Source organism: Schistocerca piceifrons, chromosome 5, assembly GCF_021461385.2.
Source record: "Schistocerca piceifrons isolate TAMUIC-IGC-003096 chromosome 5, iqSchPice1.1, whole genome shotgun sequence".
Classification (NCBI taxonomy): domain Eukaryota; kingdom Metazoa; phylum Arthropoda; class Insecta; order Orthoptera; family Acrididae; genus Schistocerca; species Schistocerca piceifrons.
In genome coordinates this window covers 115103574-115129956 of record NC_060142.1, presented here as the reverse complement: position 1 = coordinate 115129956, position 26383 = coordinate 115103574, and the positions used below count along the sequence as shown (strand labels likewise).

The following is a 26383-nucleotide window of genomic DNA, read 5'->3' as shown; positions in this document are numbered from 1 at the left end:
ACAGACCATCTGTGTAGCACATTCCCTTCAGTGTTATCAAATTACAAGAGAGTGCAGAAAAGTAATTCCTCTAAATTTTTTTTTATGCTAACACTCTTAAAGCTTTTCAGATTAACGTTGTATATCTTTATTCTTCATTTCTACATATATGCAATCCTCTGCCGCTAGAGAATTCTGAGCTGTAGTGTGCAATACAGCAGTGTGCACTGTAACGATGTTGGTGTGTGAGAAACAGCAAGCTTTAATCGAATTTCAACTTCAAAGAGGTTGTCCACACAAGGAGCACCATCTTCTTTATCAGCATGACAATGCCAGACCATACTCGAATGCTGTAACATCAGCAACAGTTCGAAGCCTTAGGTTCACTATCATCGATCATCCTCCATACAGTTCCAACTTGACCCCATCCGATTTTCATCTGTTTCCAAAACTTAAATAATACCTCTAGGGACTTCACTTCAGTAGTGACAAAGCAGTGCAAGCAGAGGTGAGGTGTGGCTTTGTCAACAATGTCAAACATTCTACGACAGTTAAACAAACTGGTCCCTCTCTGGGAGAAATGTGTTAGTTGCCAGGGAGACTACGTTGGGAAATAAATACTTAGACATGAAGAATAAAGATGTAGAATGTTAATATCATTTATTTCATTTAAAAAGCTATAAAAGTTTTCAGATGAAAAATTTGGAGACATTACTTTTCAACTTTTTCTATTTGGAAAGTGGAAATCTTATTAGTTCATGGCAGTCCGTTGCTATTTAGGCATCATTTGTCACACCTGTCACATAATCAATCGTGAATAGCCTCTTAGTCCAAAAAGATTAGAGACTGGAGTCATGAAACAGAGAGAAAAGTTAAGACAATGGTTTTAATACTTCAGATACTCTACATAGTTTCCACCCACTTGAGTACAACACACAAATCATTCATAGAACCATGAAAAACCACCATTGAAGTCCTTCTTAGGAAAGTTTTTCAACTCGTGCTTCACAGTGGCTTGAATGTCAGTTATGTTGTCATAATGTTGACCCTTCTTTCAAACTTCTGCACTTTGTTGTTCTGTTTTAGCCTTGTATTGATAATACCGAGTAGCATCACCCATGATGATTTTTTCCAGAAAAGAATTATCCTTTTCTGCATTTTAGTCAAAGTTGTGGCATGTGTCCACACGTCATTTTTGTTCACCACACGTCACTTTTGTTCAGAAGTCCAGGTGTGCAGGACAAACTTTGCACACACTTCTCGTTTCTTCAAAACATTCTGGAGAATGTCTTGAACACTTTGTTTAGAAATGTTTCCAATTTTTGCACCATTTTGAGTCTTATCGAGATCAAACATAATATTTGTACATCTTTTTGCAGACAGTACTTCATTATAGATAAGTGAATCATCTGCAAAAAGTCTGAGGTTACTATTAACCCTTTCATACTAGAATGAATTTCTACTTGAAAAAAAAAAGAATAAAAACTTATATTTTGGAACCAGTAATGAAGTGTCATAGAGTACATAAGGTCAAATATAAGATATGCCATACCTCCTGGGTATAATTAGGTATGTTGCGCGGGCATTTGAGAAACTGAACACTTACAAGACTTCATTTAGCAAAAGATTTGTGTTTAACATTTTGAAGACACAGTGACAGGATTTAAAAATGAAAAATATTTGGTGGCATAAATTTTAAATAATTATACTGTATATAATAAACCAAGAGAGCCGAAGTCTTTGGTGTTTCAAGAGACACCGTATCGAAGATTTATACTGCATACAGGAAAAGCGGAAAAATATCATCTGCTAAGTGACAACACAGAGACAAGTGTGTGTTGTGTGATGATGACAGACTTGTCACGTTGGAGGATTGTAACAGAAAATTAGGGACAAGACTAGCAAAAGTCGCTGCAGAACTGAATGTTTCATTCGCAAACCCTGTCAGCACCAAAACAACAAGAGGGGAGTGTCATAAGCAGGGAATTGTGGGTCAAACTGTAATTCCAAAACTATCCAGCAGCAATGAAAATGCCCATAATGGGAAAACATGATGCTAAAGCCATAAAACCTATGCTACAGAGTGAGGGAAGACAGTCATTTTCCAACCTCTGATCGAGTTTACACCCCAAGAGTTGAACATTACGGGGGTTGGTGAGGATTTGGGCAGCCATATCATTGTATTCCATGGGCACCATGGTTACTCTGCAAGGTCAAGCATTATGTGACGGTATTAGCTGATTTGGTCCATCCCATGCCACAGTGGCTGTTGCCCACTGATGATCTACTATTTCAAGATGACAGGGCTCCTTCACACGAAGCTCACACTCTCCAGGATTCGTTTGTGAGCACGAGATGGAATTGTCACATCTCCCTTGGCCACCTCAGTCATCATATCTCAATATTATTGAGCCTTTGTGGTCCACTTTGGAGAGAAGAGCGCTTGATTGCTATCCATCCACATCATTGTTACTTGAACTTGCCACTATTATACCAGAGGAATGGTACAAGATTCCCTTGAAAACAGTGCAGGACCTATAATTTATCCATTCCTTGATTACTGGAGGCTATTTTGAATGTTAACATGGCAATGCATTGTGTTTTTGGTTTTTCCATATTTTGTCTAACCTCTGTATCTCACATTTTATTTATCATGTCTTTTCCTTGCTTGCAGGGGATTTCTGCTATTCTGGATTTTAACTTGAGTAGGTCATTTTGTTTATTACAGGAGTTTTGAAATGTCACGATTCCTTTCCACAGGTGGTACACAAGCTTTGAAATCTCTAATTGCATTTCTTGGAGTTCAAAACTTTGGGGATCCATTGCTTATCAAATAAAAGCTTCAGAGTATTAGCAGTTCATTAGAATTTCCACATTGCAATGAAAATGAAATATAATCAGTTAAAACAGTAGTGAGGTTGAGTTTTTCAGAATTATTGGAAATTTGTAGTAAATTCAAGTATATATACATAAATAATGACCACAGTTAGTCACTGATGACTTCTGCTATTCCAAATTAACTGAAGTAGTTCCCTTCACTTCACTTCACTTGATTTCATCTCTTACATCCATCCACAAATGCCTAATGATGTGTATTTTACACAAACAGTATTTTTAAATTCACATGGACATGCAGTTAGTTTATTATATCAAAATGTGATTTGTGTCACATCACAGACACTTTAGAACAAATAGATCATTTTCAGAATGGGTCTTACGTCTGTATCTAGCAGTAATGTTCCGAACAATAAAGATAACTTACTATGTTGTGAACAAATGCATGAACAAAAAGTTGCTGTTCCAGTAAATTCAGGAGACGGAAGCATATCAGATACCGTATTTACTCGAATCTAAGCCACACTTTTTTTCTGTAATCCAAAAAACTGCATGTGGCTTAGAATCGAGTGCAAAGTAAGGGGAAGTTCTGAAAAATGTTGGTAGGTGCCGCCACAACTAACTTCTGGTGTTGAATGTATGTAGCGCTACACCGGCATGATTTGCAAGCACAAAAGATAAATACTAGCACTAAAACCTCTGCCTCAGTAAATAAATTAAAAGAAAAGGTAGAAGATTGTAAACATATTGCCAGGTATTCTTTCGTGTTTGCTGCTATCTCATTTAAATCCTGTCTGCCTAATAAACACGCAACTACAGTGAGACAAAAGCAAATGCGGAAGAATATACGTATCATGTCATGTTTATATTTGTATTATTCTTATGCTGAATAGTGATACGGTCAGATATGAAGCATGGCAACTGACTAGATTTTTATATCTGAGATGATTCTAATTTCTGTGCAGAATGTAATGTACTAAAGAGGCGTCTGCAAAGATTTTCAGACGGAGAAAAATTTTCGCTAAACTGTCGTTCAGAACATATTCTATCATATGCAGTGTATTATCTGGTTCTTGCTGATCATTATCAAGAAAGCAGCAGTGTAAGTAACAACAAATAGCAGTCTCTTGCCATTGTTTCACTTATGAGACAATTTCTCTCTCTCTCTCTTTCTCTCTCTCTCTCTCTCTCTCTCTCTCTCTCTCTCTCTCTTTATTTGTAAGCCGTGGTAACCCACACAAAAGCAAGCCATGCTGCGAGTGGTGACAGGTCGTAAAACTCATTATCAGAATGCGACAAACAATGCATGACACAGTACAATAATGCATTTTCAGCTTAGAGTGAAGTAACTGGTAGCAGTTACTTCTGTAAAATTATCTGGGAGTATGCGTGCGGAACAATTTGAAGTGGAATGATCATATAAAATTAATTGTTGGTAAGGCGGGTACCAGGTTGAGATTCATTGGGAGAGTGCTTAGAAAATGTAGTCCATCAACAAAGGAGGTGGCTTACAAAACGCTCGTTCGACCTATACTTGAGTATTGCTCATCAGTGTGGGATCCGTACCAGATCGGTTTGACGGAGGAGATAGAGAAGATCCAAAGAAGAGCGACGCGTTTCGTCACAGGGTTATTTGGTAACCGTGATAGCGTTACGGAGATGTTTAATAAACTCAAGTGGCAGACTCTGCAAGAGAGGCGCTCTGCATCGCTGTGTAGATTGCTCGCCAGGTTTCGAGAGGGTGCGTTTCTGGATGAGGTATCGAATATATTGCTTCCCCCTACTTATACCTCCCGAGGAGATCACGAATGTAAAATTAGAGAGATTAGAGCACGCACGGAGGCTTTCAGACAGTCGTTCTTCCCGCGAACCATACGCAACTGGAACAGGAAAGGGAGGTAATGACAGTGGCACGTAAAATGCCCTCCGCCACACACCGTTGGGTGGCTTGCGGAGTATAAATGTAGATGTAGATGTAGATGTAGATATAACAAAGAGAATAGCATTTATCAGATCAAAGCAAAATAAGCAGTCAATTCAAATCAGACGAAGCACATGAAAAAGAAAGGGTACCTGTATAAATACGGATGAAGCGCCTGACACATAGCAGTGGCTACATGGTAAAGCTTAACTGTTAAACTTACAACTCGAGCCAAACTACTGTAGCTGTATCTTCATCCATTCGACCTAAATTGTGGCTCATGTTACAATGGACCAACTTTGTTTCGATTTGGATGTGCGGTCTAAAATTTTTCTCTCCCCTTGAATTTCGAGTCTCAAATTTCAGGTGTGGCTTAGATTCAGGAAATTTTTTCTCCTTGATTTCGAGTCTCATTTTTCAGGTGCGGCTTAGATTCAGGTAAATGCGGTACATTGGTAGCTTCGTGTAGAATATATGCCTACTGTCACTGGTGCTCAAAAAATTTAATCTTCCATTTATTAACATGGCTTTGGTACAATCTGAATTTATAGCTCTCGGCCTTAGGCAGTTAATATTTGTTTGCAAGGTTATTAATATACAATATGAACAGCAATGGTTCCATGACATTTTCACTTTCCACCCTACTCGTTAGAACACCTGAAGTTACCTGTCAGTGACTCTCCATCCGAGGTAACACACAGATTCATCCATACCAAGAACTCCTCAGTCCAATCACAAATTTTACTTGATACGCCATATGATCATCCTTTCAATAGTAAGCATAGGTATGGTACTGAGTCAAATGCTTTTTGGAACTCAAGAAATACTGTGTCTATGTGACTTGACTTTTTTGGCATCCATGCTGGTTGTCATGAAGCTGGTCATTCTGTTCATGAAATCTCATTATGTTTTAGCTCAGAACAAAAAGTGGATGTCATGGATGTTGAATGGTAGTTTTGTGGATCACTTCTGCAGCTTTTCGTGTAGGGGGATGTGACATGCACTTTCTTCCAACTGTTGGACATGGTTTTTTTTTTTTTTTTTTTTTTTTTTTTTTTTTTTTTTTTTTTTTTTTTTTTTTTTTTTTTTTTTCAAGGGATTTGCTGTAGATTATGGCAAAAAGAGGGAATAATTCACCCGCAGATTAGGTATAAAAATTGATAGGGCTCCATCAGGCCCTGTAACTTTGTTCAGTTTCAAATGTTTCTCCTCGCCATTGACACTAATATTTATATCACTCATCCTTGCTGTGGTGCCAGAATTAAATTGATGCAATAATCCTGGATTTTTCCTTTGTAAAGGAACAGTTGAAAATTGGATTTGCTTTGCTTTTTTACCCTCAGTTTCAGTTCCTGCACTGTCCATGAATCTCTGAATGCTAAATTTGGTATCACTAGCAGCTTTAACATATGATCAGTATTTGTTCGGTTTTTATGAGAGATCTTTCAATAATATTTAGCTTGGCAGCGTTGATGGCAACACATTGCTCTTTTGACAGACAAACATGATCCATAGAGTATCTCTCTATGTATGGCTCTGTGCTGTATTTGACACCTGATATGAAATATTCTGTTTTATTAAATTTCTTTACAGTGCCTGCATACCATGTAGGTTCCCACCCCTTAACCTCAGCCGCAGATATTCTGCATGCTACTCTTCAGATTTAAATGTTTTGAGCTCCTTATTGCCCCTTTATCTAGTTTGATGAACAAATAAGTCCTACTTGTTTTAGTTGCCCTGTCTACTGTGGTAGTCCTTGTGGCTACAACTGCCTCAACTGCTAGAAATGAGAATGTGTGTGTTCTGCTGATATGTATGTGCAGTGGCCACAGTGTGAACAGTAATTCATAGGCTCCCTGTCCAAATAATCATGGAGAAACGTGTTTATTGATAGATGACACTGCTGGATTGTTATCCCTGGAAGCAGTAAACTGTTCCCAAAATCTTGACTAATTTTCTTAGAAAATGGCAATAATTTTACTATCAGCAGCTTGACTATTGGTTTGTGTTTAAGTTGAATTGGTACTGGCATAAAAAGTGTAGAACAGTAGCATTTGCATCTCCTGGATCTGTGTGCTAAGAGATCCTTAGCCCTGTGAATAGCCTGCTTGAAGTATCAGTGTACTCTCTTCAACCAATAGTGCTGGAATCATATCCTAAATGTTAAAGTCAGTCCTGTAGTTGATCACCTGATGTATTTGAATTTATCAGAATTCCCTGCAAACTTTTTTAAGTGTGTTTAACATCATCCTTCCATGCAGAAACAGGAAATTATTTAGTTGATAAAGTGATCTGCTTCTTGATTTTGGAAGAATTTGCACCTTGGTTGTCATGGTGGGATGTGTTACAGCTGCTATCCTCTGTGTAGAACAGACAAAGTAGTGTACCCTATAGTCACTAATTTCAACATCAGAATGTACCACATCCCACCAAAATCAACCAAGAGTCACAGGATTACATCTGACTTGTCAGTCTGTTCAAATATTTTAGCTTGTACATAATACATTCAGCACAGCAACACTTACTTAACCATATATCATGTTCATCTAGTCTGCAAACACACAATCCTTGTGCAGATTGCTAAATATATTGACAATATTAGAAAAGGATAAATCGCTATTCACCACAAAGCAGAGATGGTGAGTCGCGTATAGGCACACAAAGACTGTCAAACAAGTAAGCTTTTGACCAAAATCCCATCTTCTGAATTGAACAAAACACACACACACACACACACACACACACACACACACACACACATGCAATACACCCACAGGTTGCTGCCGTGGCCAGACTAGGAGCAGCTTTGCATGATGGGAGAAGCAGTCTCTGTGGAGGGGGAAAGGAGGGGGGAAGTGAGGGGAGGATAGGACAGCAGTGCTGCTTCTGGGAGCTTAGGACAAGGTGGAGAGAGAGAGAGTAGGACAGCAAGGGGCAGTTGGGAGGTGTGTGTGTGGGGGTGGGGGTGGGGGGGGGGTAAAGATTGTGGATGCATTGATGGAATAGAGGGCTCTGTGCAGTGCTGAAGTAAGAACAGGGAAGGGGATAGGTAGTTGAAGGTCAGTGACTACTGAAGGTCGAGGCCAGGAGGGTTAAGGGATGTGCTTGGGGAGAGTTCCTACCTGCACGATTCATAAAAGCTGGTGTTGGTAGGAAGGATCCAAATGGCACAAGCTGTGAAGCAGTCATTAAAATGAAGAACATTCTGTTGGGCAGATGCTCAGCATCTGGGTGGTCCAGTTGTTTCTTGGCTGCAGTTAATTGGTGGCCATTGATATGGACAGACAGGTTGTTGGTTGTCATGTGCATGTAGAATGCAGCACAGTGGTTGCAGTTTAGCTTGTTGGTCACATGAATGGTTTCACATGTAGCCCTGCATTTGATGGGTTACATAGTGCTTGTACCCTGGCTGGAGTAGGTGGTGGTGGTGGGAGGATGTGTGGAACAGGTCTTGCATCTAGGTCTGTTACAGGTATATGAGCCATGAAGCAAGAGGTTGGAAAAAGGCGTTGTGTAGGGACTTTGAGAGGTGTGGGGATGACTGTAGAGATAAGGCGTGGGAGATCTGTTCTGTACAAGGTTTGGAGGCTAATTACCGTCTGTGAAGGCCTCAGTGAGACCCTTGGTGTATTTTGAGAGAGACTACTCGTCACTACAGATGTGACGCACACAGGCGGCTAGGCTGTGTGAAAGAGACTCCTTGGTTTAGAATGGGTGGAAGTTATTGAAGTGGAGATATTGCTGGTGGTTGGTAGTATTTACATGGGTGGAGGTACTGCTGTAGCCATCTTCAAGGCGAAGGTCAACATCTAGGAAGGTGGCTTGTTGGGGTGAGGAGGGCCAGGTGAAGTGAATAGGGGAGAAGGTGTTGAGGTCCTGGAGGAATTTGGATATGGTGTCCAGACTTTTGATCCAGATCATGAAGATGTCATCAGTGAATCTGAACCAAGTGAAGGATTGGGATTCTGGATTGTTAGGTTGGATTCCTCTAGACGACCCATAAATGGCTTGGAATAGTACGGTGCCATGTGGGTGTCCATTGGTGTACCCATGTTTGTTTGTAAGTGATCACTTCAAAGGAGAAGTAATTGTGGGTGAGGATATAGTTGGTCATGGTGTCTAGGAAGGAGGTTGTAGGTTTGGAATCATCGGGCATTGGGAAAGGTAGTGTTCAGTAGCGGCAAGGCTGTGGCAGCGTTTGTAGGTGGATGAATCTCACAGCTGGTGGAGCCCTTCTACCAGGTAATTTATGCAGTTCAAAAGAACAGTGATGTAGCCTTTGCCAGCAGGAACAATTATATGGTCGGGATCAGTTTTTTGGTGGTGGATTGCAGTTTTTTATGCAGACATAAGGTTGGCTCATGTGTTGAGGGATTTGGGGAATGATGGTGACACAAGGTTCAAGGCTAAGAAATTCTGTGAAATTAACGATATATCTTGCACAATGGGGCAATAATTTTATCATGCCTGGCTCTCCGAGGGGTCTCAATAATTCTGAGGGAATGTCATCTACTCCAGGGGATGTGTTTCCACTTAGGTCTTTTAGTGCTCACTCCAGTTCATCTTGCAGTGCCATATTTCTATGTCATCTTTACTTACTTCCTCTTCTCTATCTATAATAATTTCCTCCATTTCATTTCCTAGTATAGCTCTTCTGTATATTCCTTTCACCTCTGGCTTAGTACAGGTTTACCATCTAAACTCTTGACATTCACACACCTGCTTCACTTTTTTCCTCAAAAGTCTCTGTAATTTTCGTGCAGGTGACACTTGTCTTTCCCCTAGTTATGCATTCTTCTATAGCCCTTGCATTTATCCTCTAGCCATTTTGCACTTACTGTCAACCTCATTCTTGAGATGTCTGTATTCCATTTCACCTGCATCATTTGCTGCATTTTTATATTTTCTCCTTTCATCAATTAAATGCAATATCTCCAGTCTTTTCCAGGAATTACTGTGTGATTTTCTGCTGGCTTTCTTTTTTCATCATTCAGAGCTTCCTGTTCATCTTGCATTCTATCCCTTTCCCCTATTTCAGTCCAACATCAGTTACTCAGCAATCCCTGCTTCTTTCAGTATATCCATCTGTCTATGTTCTTAAATTTCTACCTTTTTGTTATGTCTTCATTTTTAATCTGCAGTTCCTACTCAAGAAATTACATTCAGAGCCCACATCTACCCCTAGAAAAGTTGTGCGGCATAAAATCTCATTTTGAAATCTCTTACCATTATATGGGGTGTTCATAAATTCCTGTTACAAACTTCTAGGACTTGTAGAGGGGAGTGAGTATGTAATGCTTTAAATAGGAACCCATGTCTGGAAGCGTATCATTTCCATTCTAAGACGATTTCAATTCAAATGTTTAACTTGTCGACTTCTGCTTGAGGAGCTGTATTAGGTGTGATGCAGTATAGTTCATAAGCAACAATTAAAAAGGAAACATAATGAAACATCCACTTACACTTAAGTACATTTGTTTGTATTAACACTTAATTATTACATGTTTATATTATTTCAAAACAAAGAGGAACCCAGCATACTGCACATTCAGAATGTGATGTTTAAGTGTTAATACAAATAAATGTGCTAAAGTGATAAATGGATATTTCGTTATGTTTCCTTTTGAATTGTTACTTAATAATTGTACTGCATCACACCTAATTCAATTCCTCAAGCAGAAATGTGAGAGTTGAAAATTTCAGTTGAAGCCATAATAGAATGGAAATGGCACATTTCCGGACCTAGGTTCTCATTCAAAATATTATGTACTCACTCCCCTTTACAAGTCCTAGCAGTTTGTAATGGAGATTTCTGAATACACTCTATAAACAGTCTGAAACATACCAGAATCTCCCAGTCTCTTCCACATATACTACCTTCTTGATTCTCAAACCAAGTTTTTGTGGTGATTAACTTATGCTCTGTGTAAAATTTTATCATGCGGCATCGTCATTCGTACCTTTCCCCAGTCTGTGTTCTCATACTGTCTTTCATTCTCTTACATTTCTTACTGTTGAATTCCAGTCACCCATCAAATTAAATTTTCACCTCCTCTAATTATCTGAATAATTTCCTTTATCTTATCATACATTCTTTCAATCTCTTCATCAGCTGTGGAGCTAGGTCACAAATAAACTTGTACTACTGTGGTTGGTGTTGGCTTTGTGTGTGTGTTGGCTGTGATAAAGCTTTCACTGTGGAGTTCAAAGTAGCTTACAAACATTCCTATTTTCTTATTCAACTCCTGCATTGCCACTATTTGATTTTGTATTGATAGTCCTCTGTTGACACAACCAAAAGTACTGTTCATTCTGTCACTGCACTTGTAATTCCCACTCTATATAACTTCAATCTGTCTATTTCCATATCTAAATCCTCAAACCTACGTACCTGATAGAGAGATCTAACAGTCCACACTCTGACTCACAGATTGGTAGTTTTATTTGTCCTGATGGCAATATCTTCCTGAGCAGTCCATGCTCAGAGATCCAAATGGGAGAATATTTTACTTCCATAATAGTTCCCCTAGAGGATACCATAATCATTTTATAGAGCTGGATGCCCTAAGGAGAAAAAAACATAGCTTCTCCTCACTTTCAATCATTCACAGTACCAGTGCAGCAAGGCTGTGTTGGCTAATGTTACAAGGTCATATGAGTCAGTCACCCAAACTGTTGCCCCTTCAGGTACTGAAAAGGCTTCTGACTCTCTTCACAGGAACTGTGGGTTAGTCTGACCTTTCCACAGAGACCCCTCCATTGTGGTTGCACCTACAGCACAGGTATCTGTGTCGAGGCACCCAAGGCACCACAACTTAGTATGGTTCATGGTTCATGTGGGGTGGCCGTACCCCTCACCTCTGCAAAAGCTGGCAGTCAGTTTGTAGCTTGCTAGTTTATTGTGGATAAAAATAATTTCAGTTTTAAGCCAATGTTCTTTTACACAACTTATCTTTACTGACTGTTTCATACGCTCGAACAGAATTTGCTGATCAGTACTTCAGGTAAAAATCAAACAATGGAAAATCCAGGATGGAATGTATCAATATTATGAAAAGGAAAGTTTCTACTCACCATATAGCGGAGATACTGAGTCACGGATAGGCACAGCAAAAAAGACCCACACAATAGGTTTTCAATCATCAAGGCCTTTGTCAAAAATAGATGACAGATGCAGACACAACTCTCACACACACGACTGCAGTTCTATCTAATCTTGCTTTGCAGTTCCACTCATTCTCCATCTCTTGGCGAGGAGACCTTCCTGGGTGTGTTTTCCTCCATCCATTATTCAGTGTCGTTTTTTGTGCCGACGATGACTATGGACTTCTTTGCGCCTCATATCCAGCACAGGAGCCAGTCCATTGTGGTTGGGCTGCCATATACCCTGTTGGTTGTTGCCTCGATTACACAGGGATCGCTCTGCTGATGCCTGCAACATTAACTCTCCACATATGCCAAGGAGTAGATGTCCATCATGTCGGGGCATCAGGACTCCTGGCAATGGCCATCCGGCCAGGTGGCCTTTGCTGTGGCTTGGTGGCGCCTGTGGGTAGGGCCCCTGGTTGGAGTGGGTGGCATCAGGGCGGATAACACGCCATGAAGTGTCGTACTAAGTCATCTCTTGCTGGTGGCCCAACACCAGCAGTCTCTAAGCGGTCGAGGCCTAACTACAATGCAAAGAAGTATGACCCCAAATTGTTCCCTTCCCTGGCCGCACCATGGGAGGAATGCCAGGCTAATGATGGCAGTGATGCTTATTCGCCCCAGTACCTCGTATGTACAAAAGCTGATGGGGCATCCTTCATGTTGATGAAGCATCAGTTTTTTGTGGAGCATTTAGAGGACAAGTTTGGGGAGGTGGAGGGATTGTCCAAAATGCGATCTGGGTCAGTCTTTATAAAAGCAGCATCCTCTGCCCAGTCACGAGCACTACTAGCCTGTGACAAGCTGGGGGGTGTTTGTGTTTCCATCAAGCCCCATAAGAGCTTAAATATGGTCCAGGGTATTATATTTCAAAGGGATCTTCTTTTGCAGTCTGATGATGAGCTGCACGCCAACCTAGAGCAACGAGGTGTTCATTTCATCTGGTGCATACATAAGGGTCCAAAGGATAGTCAGGTGCCTTCATCTTGGCCTTTGAGGGTGATACATTACCCTAGAAGGTCAGGTGATAGTATACCGGTGTGACGTCAAGCCATATATCCCTCCCCCGATGCGGTGTTTTAAGTGTTGGAGGTTCGGGCATATGTCTTCCCAATGTATTTCCAGAATCATATGTTGGGACTGCGGACGTCCATCACATCCCAATACTTCATGTGCCCTGCCTCCCAACTGTGTCAACTGCAGAGAGCACCATTCCCCTTGCTCACTGGAGCGCAGGATTCTCCAGAAAGAATGGGAAAACCATGGAATACAAGACCTTGGACCAACTGAACACCTGCATCCTGTGGCTATGACATCATCTTACGCCGCCACTACGAGAAAAGTTCTAGCTCCGTCAGTTCCGCCAATTCCAATTGGCTCTCAGAGCCACAAGACTACTTCTGCCCTCTTAATGGTGAGGGACACTTCCCTCCCTGTTGCTCCTGCACCACCTACCTCGGGAGCACTGCCCCCCAACCATCGGAGACATCAGTCCCCACTTGTCAGCTGGAGAAGCTTAAATCTTCTTTGGTTCCTCATGCTAAGAAGGAGTCCCTTGGGTCTCTCCCTTCTCTGGTTTCTACCAGTGGGAAAGATAAAACCAGTGGCTGAAGTGCCCAAAAGCAGCTGGTAGTAGTGCTTCATGATCCTCCTCAGTCCCGGAGACTGAATCAGTGAAGCCCTCCCAGCCAGAGAAACCCAAGGAGCAGTGAGAGACATCCAAAAAGAAGACCCCCAAGAACAAGGAAATTGTGGTGGCACCCACACCACAGCTACCTACAAGCTCTGTGTCTGAGGATGAGGTGGAGATTCTAGCGTCCACTGAGGATCTAGATCTTGCCAGACCCTCAGACACAAGGGTTATAGACTGCTCAGGTACTAAGTCAGTGGCAGCAGGTGACCCTGAAGTGTAAACTGCCTCCTTGGGGGTTCATGCCTTCTCAGCCTCACGATCACATCATCCTCCAGTGGAATTGTGGCAGTTTTTTCCACTGCCTGGATGAGCTATGGCAACTGTTAAGTTTACACCTGCTTTCTGCATTGCCCTCCAGGAAACCTGGTTCCCGGCAATGCAGACCCCTGCCCTCCAGAGCTATAGGAAATATTAAAAGAACCATATTGACTATAATAGTGAGTCAGGTAGAGTTTGCATGTGTCCTGAACTCAGTATGTAGTGAAACTGTGCCCATTCAAACCCCCTCTTGAAGGTGTGGCTGTCAGGATAAGGATGACAAAGGAAATAACTGTCTGCAACATATATCTTCCTCCAGGTGGTGCAGTACCCCTGAACGTATTGGCTGCACTGATTCATCAACTCCCTAAACCTTTCGTATTTTTGGGACATTTTAATGCACCTCTTGTGCGGTGGCACTGTGCTTACTGGCAAAGATAGAGATGTCTCAACTCGACCTTTGCTTCTTAAATACTGGGGCACCACACATTTCAGTGTGGCTCACCGGACTTACTATGGCATTGATTTATCCCTCTGCAGCTCAGGGCTTCTCCCATCTGTCCGCTGGTAAGCCCATGATGATTTGTGTGGTAGGGACCACTTTCTCATCTTCCTGTCACTCCCCCGGACATCTACCCAGATGGGCTCTAAACAAGGCAGACTGGAAAGCTTTCACCTCTGCTGTCACCATTGAATCTCCCCCACATGGTACCATCGATGTTGTGGTTGGAGCGGTTCATTAGAATGATCATTTCTGCCGTGGAAAATGCGATTCCTTGTTATTTAGGGCACCCCCGGCGAAATACACTACCTCGGTCGTCGTTGGAAATTGTTGAGGCCATTAAAGAGCGTAGGCGTGATCTATAAGCGGCACCCTTCCCTGAAGCACCTAATAGCTTTTAAACGGCTCCATGCCTGCATTCGCCAGCTTATAAAAAGATGGAAATAGGAGTGTTGGGAGAGGTACTTCTCGACCATTGGGTGCCATATGTCACCTTCTCAAGTCTGGACGAAGAGGAGGTGTGTTTTTGGGTACCAGACCCCACAGGTGGCCCTGGCATTAACATAGATGGCATGTTATCTGCTGATCTACTGATGCAAACGTGTTTGTCAAGCACTTTGCTGAGCTCTATGTTTGAGCCTCTGAGTCAGAGAGATACCCCCCAGCCTTTCACACCCTCAAACGGCGAGTGGAAGGGAAGGTCCTCTCATTGATTACACTCCACAGTGAACCCTATAATGCCCAATTTACAGAGTGAGAGCTCCACAGCGCCCTTGCACATTGCCCTGACACAGCTCCTGGGCCAGATCGGATTGACAGTCAGATGATTAAACATCTCTCATCCAACTACAAGCGACATCTCCTCATCATCTTCAACTGGGTCTGGTGTGATGGCATATTTCCATCGCAACAGCAGGAGAGCACCATCATTTCAGTGCTCAATCCCAGTAAAAACTTGGTTGATATGTGTAGCTATCAGCCCTTCAGTCTCACCAACATTCTTTGTGAGCTATTAGAACATATGGTGAGCCGGTGGTTGTGTTGCCTCCTAGTCGCTGGGCCTGCTGGCTCCATGCCAGGGCGTTTTCCACCAGGGTCGCTCTACCACTGATAATCTTGTATCCCTCAAGTCTGCCATCTGAACAACCTTTTCCAGGCACCAACACCTGGCTGCCTTTTTTTTTATTTACGGAAAGCGTATGACACAACCTAGTGACATCATATTCGTGCCACCCTGTACTTTCCGTGTCCGAGTGTGTGCCTCCCATAGTCCCCCCCCCCCCCCCTCCCTCCCACCACCACCCCTCACCCCCATATCCAGGAGAATGGAGTCCTGCAGGGCTCTGTATTGAGTGTCTCTATATTTTTAGTGGCCATTAATGGTGTAGCAGCAGCTGTAGGGCCATCGGTCTCACCTTCTCTGTAGGCAGACGACTTCTGCATTTCATACTGCTGCTCCAGTACTGGTGTTGCTGAGCAGTGCCTACAGGGAGCCATCCACAAGGCGCAGTCATGGGCTAGCCCACAGCTTCCAGTTTTCAGCTGCAAAGTTGTGTGTCATGCACTTCTGTCAGCATCATACCATTCATCTGGAACCAGAACTTTACCTTAATGACGATCCACTCATGGTAGTGGGGACATATCAATTCTTAGGACTGGTTTTCAACACTCGATTGACTTGGCATCCTCATCTTCGTCAGCTTAAGCAGAAGTGCTGGCAGCACCTCAATGCCCTCCGCTGCCTGAGCAACACCAACTGGGGTGCAGATCGCTCCCCTATGCTGCTGCAGCTCTACAGAGCCCTTGTTCAATCCCGCCTTGACAATGGGAGTGTGGTTTATGGTTTGGTGGCGCCCTCAGTGTTGTGTTTACTTGGCCCAGTGCACCACTGTTGAGTTTGACTAGCGACAGGAGCTTTTAGGATGAGTCCAGTGAGCAGTGTATTGGTGGAGGCTGGAGTCCCTCCATTGCAGATGAGACTTGCACAACTGCTCACCAGTTATGCTGCACACATTCGTAGCTCTCCTGACCATCTGAATTACTGTCTCCTTTTCCCGACCACAGCATTCATCTCCCGCAACGGCGGCCCAGGTCAGTGCTTATGATTACGATTCACATCCGATCCCTTCTGTCTGAACTGGAGTCCTTCCCCTTATCACCTCTACTCGGGGTCCATTCACGTACACCTCCATGGTGTAAACCTAGGCCAAAGCTTCGTCTGGACCTTTCGCATGGCCCTAAGGACTTAATTAACCCTTCTGCTGTCCGCTGTCACTTCCTTTAGATTCTTGACATGTCCTGGGCCTCGGAAGTGGTTTACACAGACAGCTCAATGGCTGATGCTCATGTTGGCTTGCATATGTTCACAGAGGGCATATTTAGCAGCAATCCTTGCCAGATGAGTGCAGTGTTTTCACTGCAGAGCTGATGGCCATATCTCGCGCTCTTGAGCACAACCGCTCGTGCCCTGGCGAGTCGTCTCTTCTCTGTACTGATTCCTTGAGCAGTCTCAAAGCTATCAACCAGTGCTACCCTTGCCATCTGTTAGTAGCAACCGTTCAGGAGTCCATCTATGCCTTGGAACGGTCCAGTCGTTCAGTGGTGTTTGTCTGGACCACATGACACATCGGCATCCCAGGCAATGAACTTCCGACAGGCTGGCCAAGCAGGCTACATGGAAACTGCTTATGGAAATCAGCATTCCTGTAATTGACCTGTGTTCTTTATTACACCACAAGGTTTTTCAGCTTTGGGAGTTGGAATGGCATAACAGTACACACAACAAACTGCGTGTCATTAAGGAGTCTACAAATGTGTGAAAGTCTTCCATGCAGGTCTCTCGCAAGGACTCTGGTCCTCTGCCAGCTCCCATTAGCCATGCTTGGATCACCTATGGCTATCTCTTGCTCTGTGATGACCCACCCCAGTGTCGGTGCAGTGCCCAGTTGACAGTGGCTCATATTCTGTTGAGCTGTCCCTCTATGGTTGCCCTGCGACGAAATCTTCGCTTACCAGACTCGTTGCTGGTAATCTTAGCTGACAACGTCTCATCGGTTGATTAAGTTTTACATCTTATACGTGAGGGTGGGTTTTAAGTTTTAGCACGTGTCCTCTGTCCTTCTGTGTCCTCCACTCTACCATTCTACTGCTTTTAGGCTGGAAGTTTTTAATGTGTTGCAGAGTGGCTGGCTTATCCTTTTTATTCTCATGTCAGCCAGACATGGTAATCTGCTTTCTTGGTTTAATCTCTTCTACTTGTTTTTTGCGCCCCCCTCCCCCCCCCCCCCCCCTCCCCCGTAGTGTTTGTGATTTTTTCCTTCCTTTCGGTGTTGTGTTCTACATCTTGTTTGTTTTATTGTTTCCCTTGTAGGATTCTTTTAACATGGACAAGGGACCGATGACCAAGCAGTTTGGTCCCTTCCTCCCCCCCCCCCCCCCCCCCCCCTCTCTCTCTCCTTTTAAACCAACCAGTCAACCAGACAGCAGTCTGTGTGTGTGTGTGTGTGTGTGTGTGTGTGTGTGTGTGTGTGTGTGTGTCATCTATTTCCGACAAGGGCCTCGTTGTCCAAAAGCGTGTTGTGTGATAGTCTTTTTGTTATGCTGTCTGTGACTCAGCATCTGTGCTGTATGGTGAGTAGCAACTTTCCTTTCAATAATATTGATACATCAGGTAAAGTTTGTTTAAAACTAGAAAGTACCTTTAGAATTAACTAGGATGTTCCACCTGTGTACAGAATTACGTATAAAATTCTTTCTTTTGATTGTTAGCATTGGGCTAAATCCTGCTGGAATTGGCCCCTATCACTAGCTAGCTACCTTCTGTGAGTGTGTGGATCTAGGGTGATGGAAAGGGGGTGAAATAAGGGATGAGTTTTTTGTCACTGTCATTTCATTTTTGAAGCTATACCTGTGAAAACTGGTATTTGTTTTCTCAGTCATAAATAAAGAAATTCGTGTTTCACAATTTTTTGAAAATTTTACTGTATGGGGGTGAAATAGTGGTGAAAAAAATATCATTATTAAGGAACTACTAAAGAATTTTTAAAGTCATATCTATGAATAGTGGTATTTGGTTGCAAGTAAAAAAAAAAAAAAAAAAAAAGTTTTTCACTGTTTTTGGAAATTCAACACGTAAGAGGGTAAAACAGGATCCGACTGATTCGCTGACTCATCATCGCCCAGCCTCAACCTTGAATTATAGAAACTTCCAAGTTTGTGGAACGGAGGAGAGGTTGTGTTTTGGATGTTACACTGTAGGCATTGTTTAAGAAGGGGTTGTCTGAAATTTGATTCCTAAGGTGGTGAAAGGCTTTTTGAAAGTATATTGCTATTAAGGGAAGTTTGAAGCTAGAAGTACAAAAAACTGGTGTTTGGTTTCTCAGTCAGAAAATAAAAAAATATGTGTTTCAGCAATGGTGTAAAATAGTGGGTGAAAATAAAAACAGTGAAAAATGGTTATTTCTAACTCTGAAGTCAAATTTAAATTTTCACAGATTTATCTTTAAAAAAGTCTCATACCCTATTTTAATCCATTAGGGGTTCAATTTCTAAAAACATTGAAACACACATTTTTTATTTATAATTACACTATCCTTCAAAGTAGAAAGTCATGTCAAAACAAAAATGAAGTGCACAGTAAGAATCATTTGGAAACAAAATTTCAGCATTTTTGGAAATTCAGCCACTAAGGGAGTAAAATAGTGAGTTAAAGTTTCTTTGTCAATTGATATTTGACTTCTTGGTTTTTTTTTAAAAAAAAAAAAAAAAAAAAGAGAGAGAGAGAGACATGTGTCAGTATTTCTGGAGATTCAACCCCTAAGGGAATGCAACAGAGAATGAAAATTTTGAAGAAAATATTTTATTACAAAAAAAAAAAAATTAAAGCTAGTTTACAAAATTTGATATTTCATGTCCTGGTTAGATATAAGGAAATATCTGTTAGGGGATGAAAGTTGCTATGGAAATATCTCCACAAGGACATAAAAGGCATCATTAACAAAAACTTTGGACTCCAGCCATCAGAATAGCTTTTAGGCAAGAAGTATATTCGGAACAGACCATCCTTATATGGCCATAATTAGCGTGAAAAGTATTGAAGGTGTTGCAATTTGTGAACAACATAAAAATTCAATTAAATGAAAACAAAAATAATCTCTGCAGGCCATAAAGTCTATGCGAGCAAAGCAGAAGGTGCTAAGTTAGCGTTATATACATGCATTGGCTTCATTGCAGTAACCTTAGTTTGATGCTACTGTGAGAACAACACAGCCAGTTGTAGTAATGAAGTACAAGAGGACTGTTCTGTTTATGTAGCTTTTGTGGTTTTATTGACTTTAAAATGTTGGCGCTATTGCTCTGTTTGTGGATGTTAGTTCTGCTGTACACTACACTTTGTGTATTAAAACTGATGTTCTTAGCTTACTTTCTCATAGCTTAAAAATTGGGAGAAGAAGCAACCTTCATTTCAGTTATCACAAATTGCTTCATAACCTGTTTTGATATTACAGGCCGTCAGGGTGATACTGTAGGAGCACTCTCTCTCTGGACATCGGCTCAGGAAGCAAACGTCATTCCAGAACCAAAATTTCTAATTAAATTGGCATCATTACTTAAAAGCCACAAATGTGAAGTGCCATTTACAGTTCCAACAGCCGAAGAGTATATTCATGGAAGATAGATGTGTGTATGTTAACAGTTATCAGCATTTTGTATATAAAGTGCAGTGAAAATTTTAATAAACAAAGATTTTTTCCTGTAAATGTAATTTTTCTTGTTTTTTATTGCATGTTTTGAAGTATTGTTAACTGTAAAGTGTGTGTGTGTTTGTGTGTCTGTTTTGGGTTCCCCCCCTCCCCCCATACAATCTGTCTGTCTCTCATAAGCATTTTGATTTGTGTACTTTATTTTTTTATACTCAGTGAAACATAGACCTAAAAGTCTCTCTCTTCATTCTTTCTTTCTTCTTCTTCATTGTTTTAGAGGCTATTATCAGATACCCATGGTGCCACACAGAATTAAAACTCTTGTCTGCATCAACATTTACATCTGCCACTTCTTCCCACTCCTTTCACATATGTGCTTGCAACGTAACCCTTATTTATCTGTGCTAATTTTCCCTCCGTAGCTGCATCTCTGTCGAATCTGGCTGAAATGTGATTGTCTCAAGTAAGCTTTTTCTATTGATAAAGTCCACACAAGGTTTATAGTTCAAATACGTCAATGGCTCTTTGATATTGAACCACTTGTAGTTTACGGCCAGATTGACTCTCATTTAACATAATTTATGCACAGATAAATGGTTAGTCACATACTACACTCTGTTGATGTCCTATATCATGATTGTTCCAGTGCAGTTACCTAACATAGATGTACTGATTCATGATAATTAATGTGTGGCAAGTAAATCATTAACACATTCACTATTAACACTGTCCTTCCACATAGATAGTCATATCAAAATGCATAGTGCATAGTAAATATCATTTGGAAACGACACCGTTCACTGACGAGCACTATTGTTACAGTTTGCAGAATGCATGATTGAGTATTAACACAGTTCATGAGATTAATTGCACTTTCACAGTCACTGTTTAAAAACAGTCACTGAATTACAGAACGATCTCCCAGATCAAAAATTTAGATAAAACTCTGCACATTGTGTAAGTTGTAATTTGTGCTAACTTGTCTTCAGTACATTTTACACTAGAGGTGACTCTAGAAGTCTGTCATGGGAGGGGGGGGGGGGGGGGGGCTAATGGGAGGAGAGGTTAGGGGAAGGAGAGTTGGGGTCCTCGGCCGACAAATTGGTAAAATTTGATGTTGCTTAAAGTAGTTTTTGGTAGCTGTTTTGGAGTTCAGGGTAAAAAAAGAAACTTATTTTAACATGGGAGATTTTATAAATTACATAAACCATAAAAAAGGTCAAATTAAAACAAATAAGTTTTCATTAATTTTCTCGATACAGAAGATGATATGAATGTAAAAACTTGAACTTGACATGAATATAAAAATAATTCTGTAACAAAATTCACTGGATATATCCGTCTTCTGCCCAATTTGTCATGCTCATTCGTCTCTGTTTCTTTTTACTGAATATGCCAATGATATTTTCAATGTCCATATCTCTTTCTTTATGGATATTTGCAAGAGTCGATCTATTTAGTCTCACCTGCCCCATTGTGTTACGCAAATAAGTCTTTACTCGTATCAAAGTAGAGAAGCTTCATTCAGAAAAGCTTGTGGTGACCGGAATAGTCCCAAATATTTGAAGTAAAACATATAGATTTGGGAAAAACTGCTTGTCACAGTTCTTCAGAGCTTCAGTTGCTGTTTCAGGTCTTCTACTTTCATCAGTCCACTATTTCTTCCATAGTTTCAGCTCTCCTTTCATTAAAAGCGAAGAACTCCCCAAAAACTGTTCATATTTCTCGGATGCCTGGATCACTTCATCCTCACTGTATTTAAAACAGTATGCAGGAATAAGACCTTCAAGTGGTACTATGGTGTGAAAATCTTGGGCGTTGCCAGCACTGCAACGCGTCTACAGAACTTGTGTGCGCCCGGGAAAATAATACGATTCAACCCAGGTGTTCGGTGATTTCGAAGTTTTTGTCTGGGGTCAGCAATTTAAGTGTTTGTAGGCACACCCAGCATATTTAGCTTCCTTGATTGTTGTAAGTGTTACATTGATATACATTCAATGTATATTAATGAATAATAAGATACCCACTTTAAGTTAAATGATATTTATTGATTTAGATAGTAAGCTATTTGCCGCTTTTATTCTTTTGTTAAAATGTGTTTGAAATACTTTGCAACCTATATTGCTACATAATTATAAAAAATGATTGAATATGTTGAAGTAATATATTCACTGCTTTGTGAAATCATTTTATCCAGTGTAACACAATACTCCATTGGGCGGGGTGGCTATAGCCCCTCCCCCTCCTCATGCCACCGCCCCTGTTTTACAGTAATTTTGGGCACAGATCTTGCTCATATCCTAACCTTCTGCAGGCTGACTAGAGTGGCTTCCAACAACCTCTCTCTTATAAGACTGCAATAATTAAAACTGCTTTCAGTTATTGCTGTCCACTGTCTTTTTTATGAGCTACAATTGAAAATTTCTGTTTCTGAATAACTGAATAGTGAAATAAAGTGTGTTTGACTGAGGACTTTTAGATAAAACAATAATTTCTGTTGGTTCATGCTGTCTAGTTTGCTAAAATATGTGATTCCACTTCAGTGACAATTCTTATAAGAATGCTAATTGCACTGAAACTAAATGAGTGCACTAGCTATATACTGTAGATCCTTCACCTATTTATATATCTTTCATCTCCTTTATATGAAACTTAGCAGTTGGGTATATGTTTTTATAGGTACAGTGATAACTAAGTTTTATATTACAGGTATTTTGTAATCAGCACAATTTCTAGGTAATGTAATTACACTTTTGAGTTCCAGTTAAATGAATATAAGGGATAATAAAGTTAAGTTGGCAAAACCTTGATTGAATAGTGAAAATTTTGGGTACTGTGGCATATGCCATAAATATAAGACTACTGAAGATAATTGCAAAAAAGGGGGGGGGGGTCATAATAGCTGAAAGAATCAGCCTGCTTTGTCACAGACTGTGGAGAGAATAACTGCTTTAACTGAGTGCACGTAATTAGACTAATCTTGTTTTTGGAATCCATATGGGAGTGATACTTACATGGTTGTAATCTATTCTAAGATTCATCTCTTAAAGTTGGTTCCTGAAACTTGATGAGTTGGCTTCATGTGGTATTTGCATCTATCTTCAAGTGCCAGTTCAGTTTCTGCAGCACCTTCCAAGATGCTCTTTCAGAGGTCAGACAAACCTTTGACCATTTGTTCTACCTTTCTTTGTATATTTTCTATATCCCTGTTAGTCCTATCAGTACTAATCCCAAACACTTGAGCAGTATTCTAGGATGGCTCGCATGAGTGTTTTGTAAGCAATCTCCTTTGTAAACTGATTGCATTTTCCTAATATTCTACCAATGAACCAAAGTCTGCCACCTGCTTTACCTATGACTGAGCTTATTTGATCATTCAATTTCGTATCCTCAAAATTATTACAGACTTGTAGTTATGTGAGTTGACAAATTCCAATTGTGACTCATTGATATTGTAATCAAAGAATACTATGTATGTGATGTACACAATTTTGCAATTTTGAACATTTGAAGCCAGCTGTGAACCTTTTCAGCACTTTGAAATCTTATTGAGATCAGACTGAATATTTGTGCAGCTTTTTTCAGACGGTACTTCATTATAGGTAACCATATCATCTGCAAAACGTCTGAGGTTCGTGCTAATATAGTCTGCAAGGTCATTTACATACACATGAGCAGCACGGACCTCAACACACTTCCATGGAGAACATCCGATTTTACTTCTACCCTCTATCCAAGATAACAGTGTGTGTCCTTTGTATCAAGAAATTCTCAATCAGTCAAAAATTTCACTTGATTATCCATAGGCTCTTACAGCCATCAGTAAATACTGATGTGACAATAAGTCATACAGTTTTTGAGAGTCAAGAAATATTTGATCTACTAACTGTCTTTATTTAAGGCTTTAAAGACATCACATGAGAGAAATGCGAGTTGTATTTCCCTCAACCAATATTTTTAGAATTCATGGTGGTTGACATGGAGAAGGTCATTCTGTTCGAGATATTTTGTTACATTTGAGATCAGAATATGTTCTAAATGCAGCAAATAAATGTCAAGGATATTGGACATTAGTTTTGTGGATCACTTTTGCTACAATTATCTTGATCATATTGAGCCCACAGCTGACATTAATGCTATTGATTAATGAAAACCATCTATATTGTGTTCTTACACATTTACTGTGTTACAACCACTTTTGCTTCTTTGAAAATGTGCAGGTTGCCTGCAGTTAAACAAAACAGGACATTAGGGTAAAGCTACAGCATTTTAGCTTCAGCCTAATGTCCTGTTTTGTTAAATAGATGACTAGCACTGATAACAACCTTGTACCAAATGCTGAAGTCAAAATGTAGACAGTCTGATTGTTGTATGTAATATTGAAGACAACATCCAAGAACACTGATCTAAACATTCTGCCAACCACTTGGCAAAAGTGTAATGAGCTGATACATCATGCTGTACAAAGTAAACTGCCTACGTAGGGCCAGTCCTTGATAGAGGTAAACATGTAGACATAGTATTTGGCCTCTGTTGAGGGCGGTAGGCGACTGTGCAATGGTAATCATTACAAGCAATGACTAAACATTAAGTACAGAACTGATATTAGTTTAATGTTAGTTCTCTACTTGAGGTTTCATCATTCCTTGTGATGACTAATATTGGTTATACACTTAAGGTTCATCATTGCTTACAACAATTACAGTCACATGGTAGACTATCTCATTCAACAGAGGCCAAATACTACGTTTACAAGTTTACCTATGTCAAGGACCGCCTCTGTGTAGGCAGTTTACTGCATGCAGCACATCGTATTGGCAATAGACATACAGCTAACATGGTTTTCATTAATCATTATGTTCTGCTACCATTTTTGTAGGTGGATGTCACTTCGGTTTTCTTCCTACCACTGGTCATGGTTTTTTGTTTCAGGGGTCTACAGTATAGTACTGATAAAAGAGGGGCTAGCTCAACTGCAAATGTGGTAATCTGATGGGGATTCCATCAGGCCCTGCTGTTTTGGGGATTCCATCAGGCCCTGCTGTTTTGTTCAGTTGTAGCGATTTCACCACTACATTTGTTCAAAGTAAGGGTCATTTCACATTTGTCCGGCTGCCATGTAAACGGCTCTGGATGCACGGCTGTTGCATAGGCACTTTTCACGTCAGTTGCTGTGTAAATACGTGGTAGCCTGCACTGACAATAACTGACAGGCAGTTGCTGCAGCACTGAGTCAGGTGTTTCTAAAGTATGACGTAGAACTAAACAAATGGACCACAATAAATTAGTTCTGTAGGTGTACTTTTATGGTCGCCTGAAGATAAGAAGAAATAGGATCCAATGGCTTCATCCAATTAACATGAGAAGATGCGATGTTACAACATTCTCTATATCTTTTGAGGACTGGAGAAATGATTGTGATAAATTTTTCAACTGCTTTAGAATGAGTATGAATACGTTTGACAACCCTCATGTAAGAATAAAGATTTCAGTCCAAACCCACAACACATCCTTCAGAGAAGGTATCCAGCCTATGTGGATTTTGGCAGTCACTTTCAGGGAAATGAAACATTTCAAATTTTATTGTATGTATTTCTATTTTTTATTCAAATGACTAATATATTGTATAGCGTTATGTATTTGAAGATATTTAGAACCAAAGACACATGTATAAAATAAAACACTGTTACAGAAAAAATAGTAAATGCAAAATATTTAAGAAAAAACTTTAAATATTTATTTTATAAACTGGATGTATAAAGTGATGGGGTTTCAGAGTGGTCTGAGACAGTGGGAGGATGTGCAAAATGCCCCTGTGCAGTCTTGGTAATGGTATTTTAGGGATCATGGTGGCTATCTTGTGCTGAATGGTGTCCATGATACATGCCAGGATAAGCAGCCACACTTGCATTTACTGACTATTTTACGATTTTTTTCTTTTAATTTCAGAAACAATTTGTAACTTTCTCAACTGGAATTTCACTACTCTCCCATTGGCAAAACCATCAAAGGACAGAATTATCCCATTGAAAAATGACATATGCTGATCTGGCTTTTGCTTCAAGGCACCAATTAGTTCAAATTCAGCTGGTTCTGGTCTGCTTACTTCCGTTTTAAGTGATTTTAGATTCTAAAATGTTTCAGCATTCTTCATGATGAAAACAGATAACAGCAAGTATAATGCCACACGGAAGAACGCAAAAGCATTGGAGACTACAGCAACAAATGTCAAATACTACCATATTAGTAGCCTGTATTCCATTGATCACCTCAGTTTGCCATTGGCAGCAGGCGGTTGTGACCGTAGGGTCTGCCGTTTCCCATAGCAGCAGCACAGCAGCCTTGTG

At 40.7% G+C, this 26383-nt stretch overlaps 1 protein-coding gene across 2 annotated transcripts in view; it reads left to right on the top strand.

Moving 5' to 3' along the window:
* LOC124798044 (leucine-rich PPR motif-containing protein, mitochondrial-like) overlaps window positions 1-25650 on the top strand; it is a 175122-nt gene extending 149472 nt beyond the window's left edge. The window contains exons 16-17 of one of the 2 annotated variants that reach the window (XM_047261265.1): window positions 19842-20013; window positions 24969-25650. In XM_047261265.1, the coding sequence (XP_047117221.1) occupies window positions 19842-20011 (170 nt within the window). In that variant the 3' untranslated portion in view covers window positions 20012-20013; window positions 24969-25650. Of the gene's footprint in view, window positions 1-19841; window positions 20099-24968 lie in introns of those variants that run through there. The other variant, XM_047261264.1, reaches the window with a different exon arrangement.
* Window positions 25651-26383: the final 733 nt, after the last annotated feature.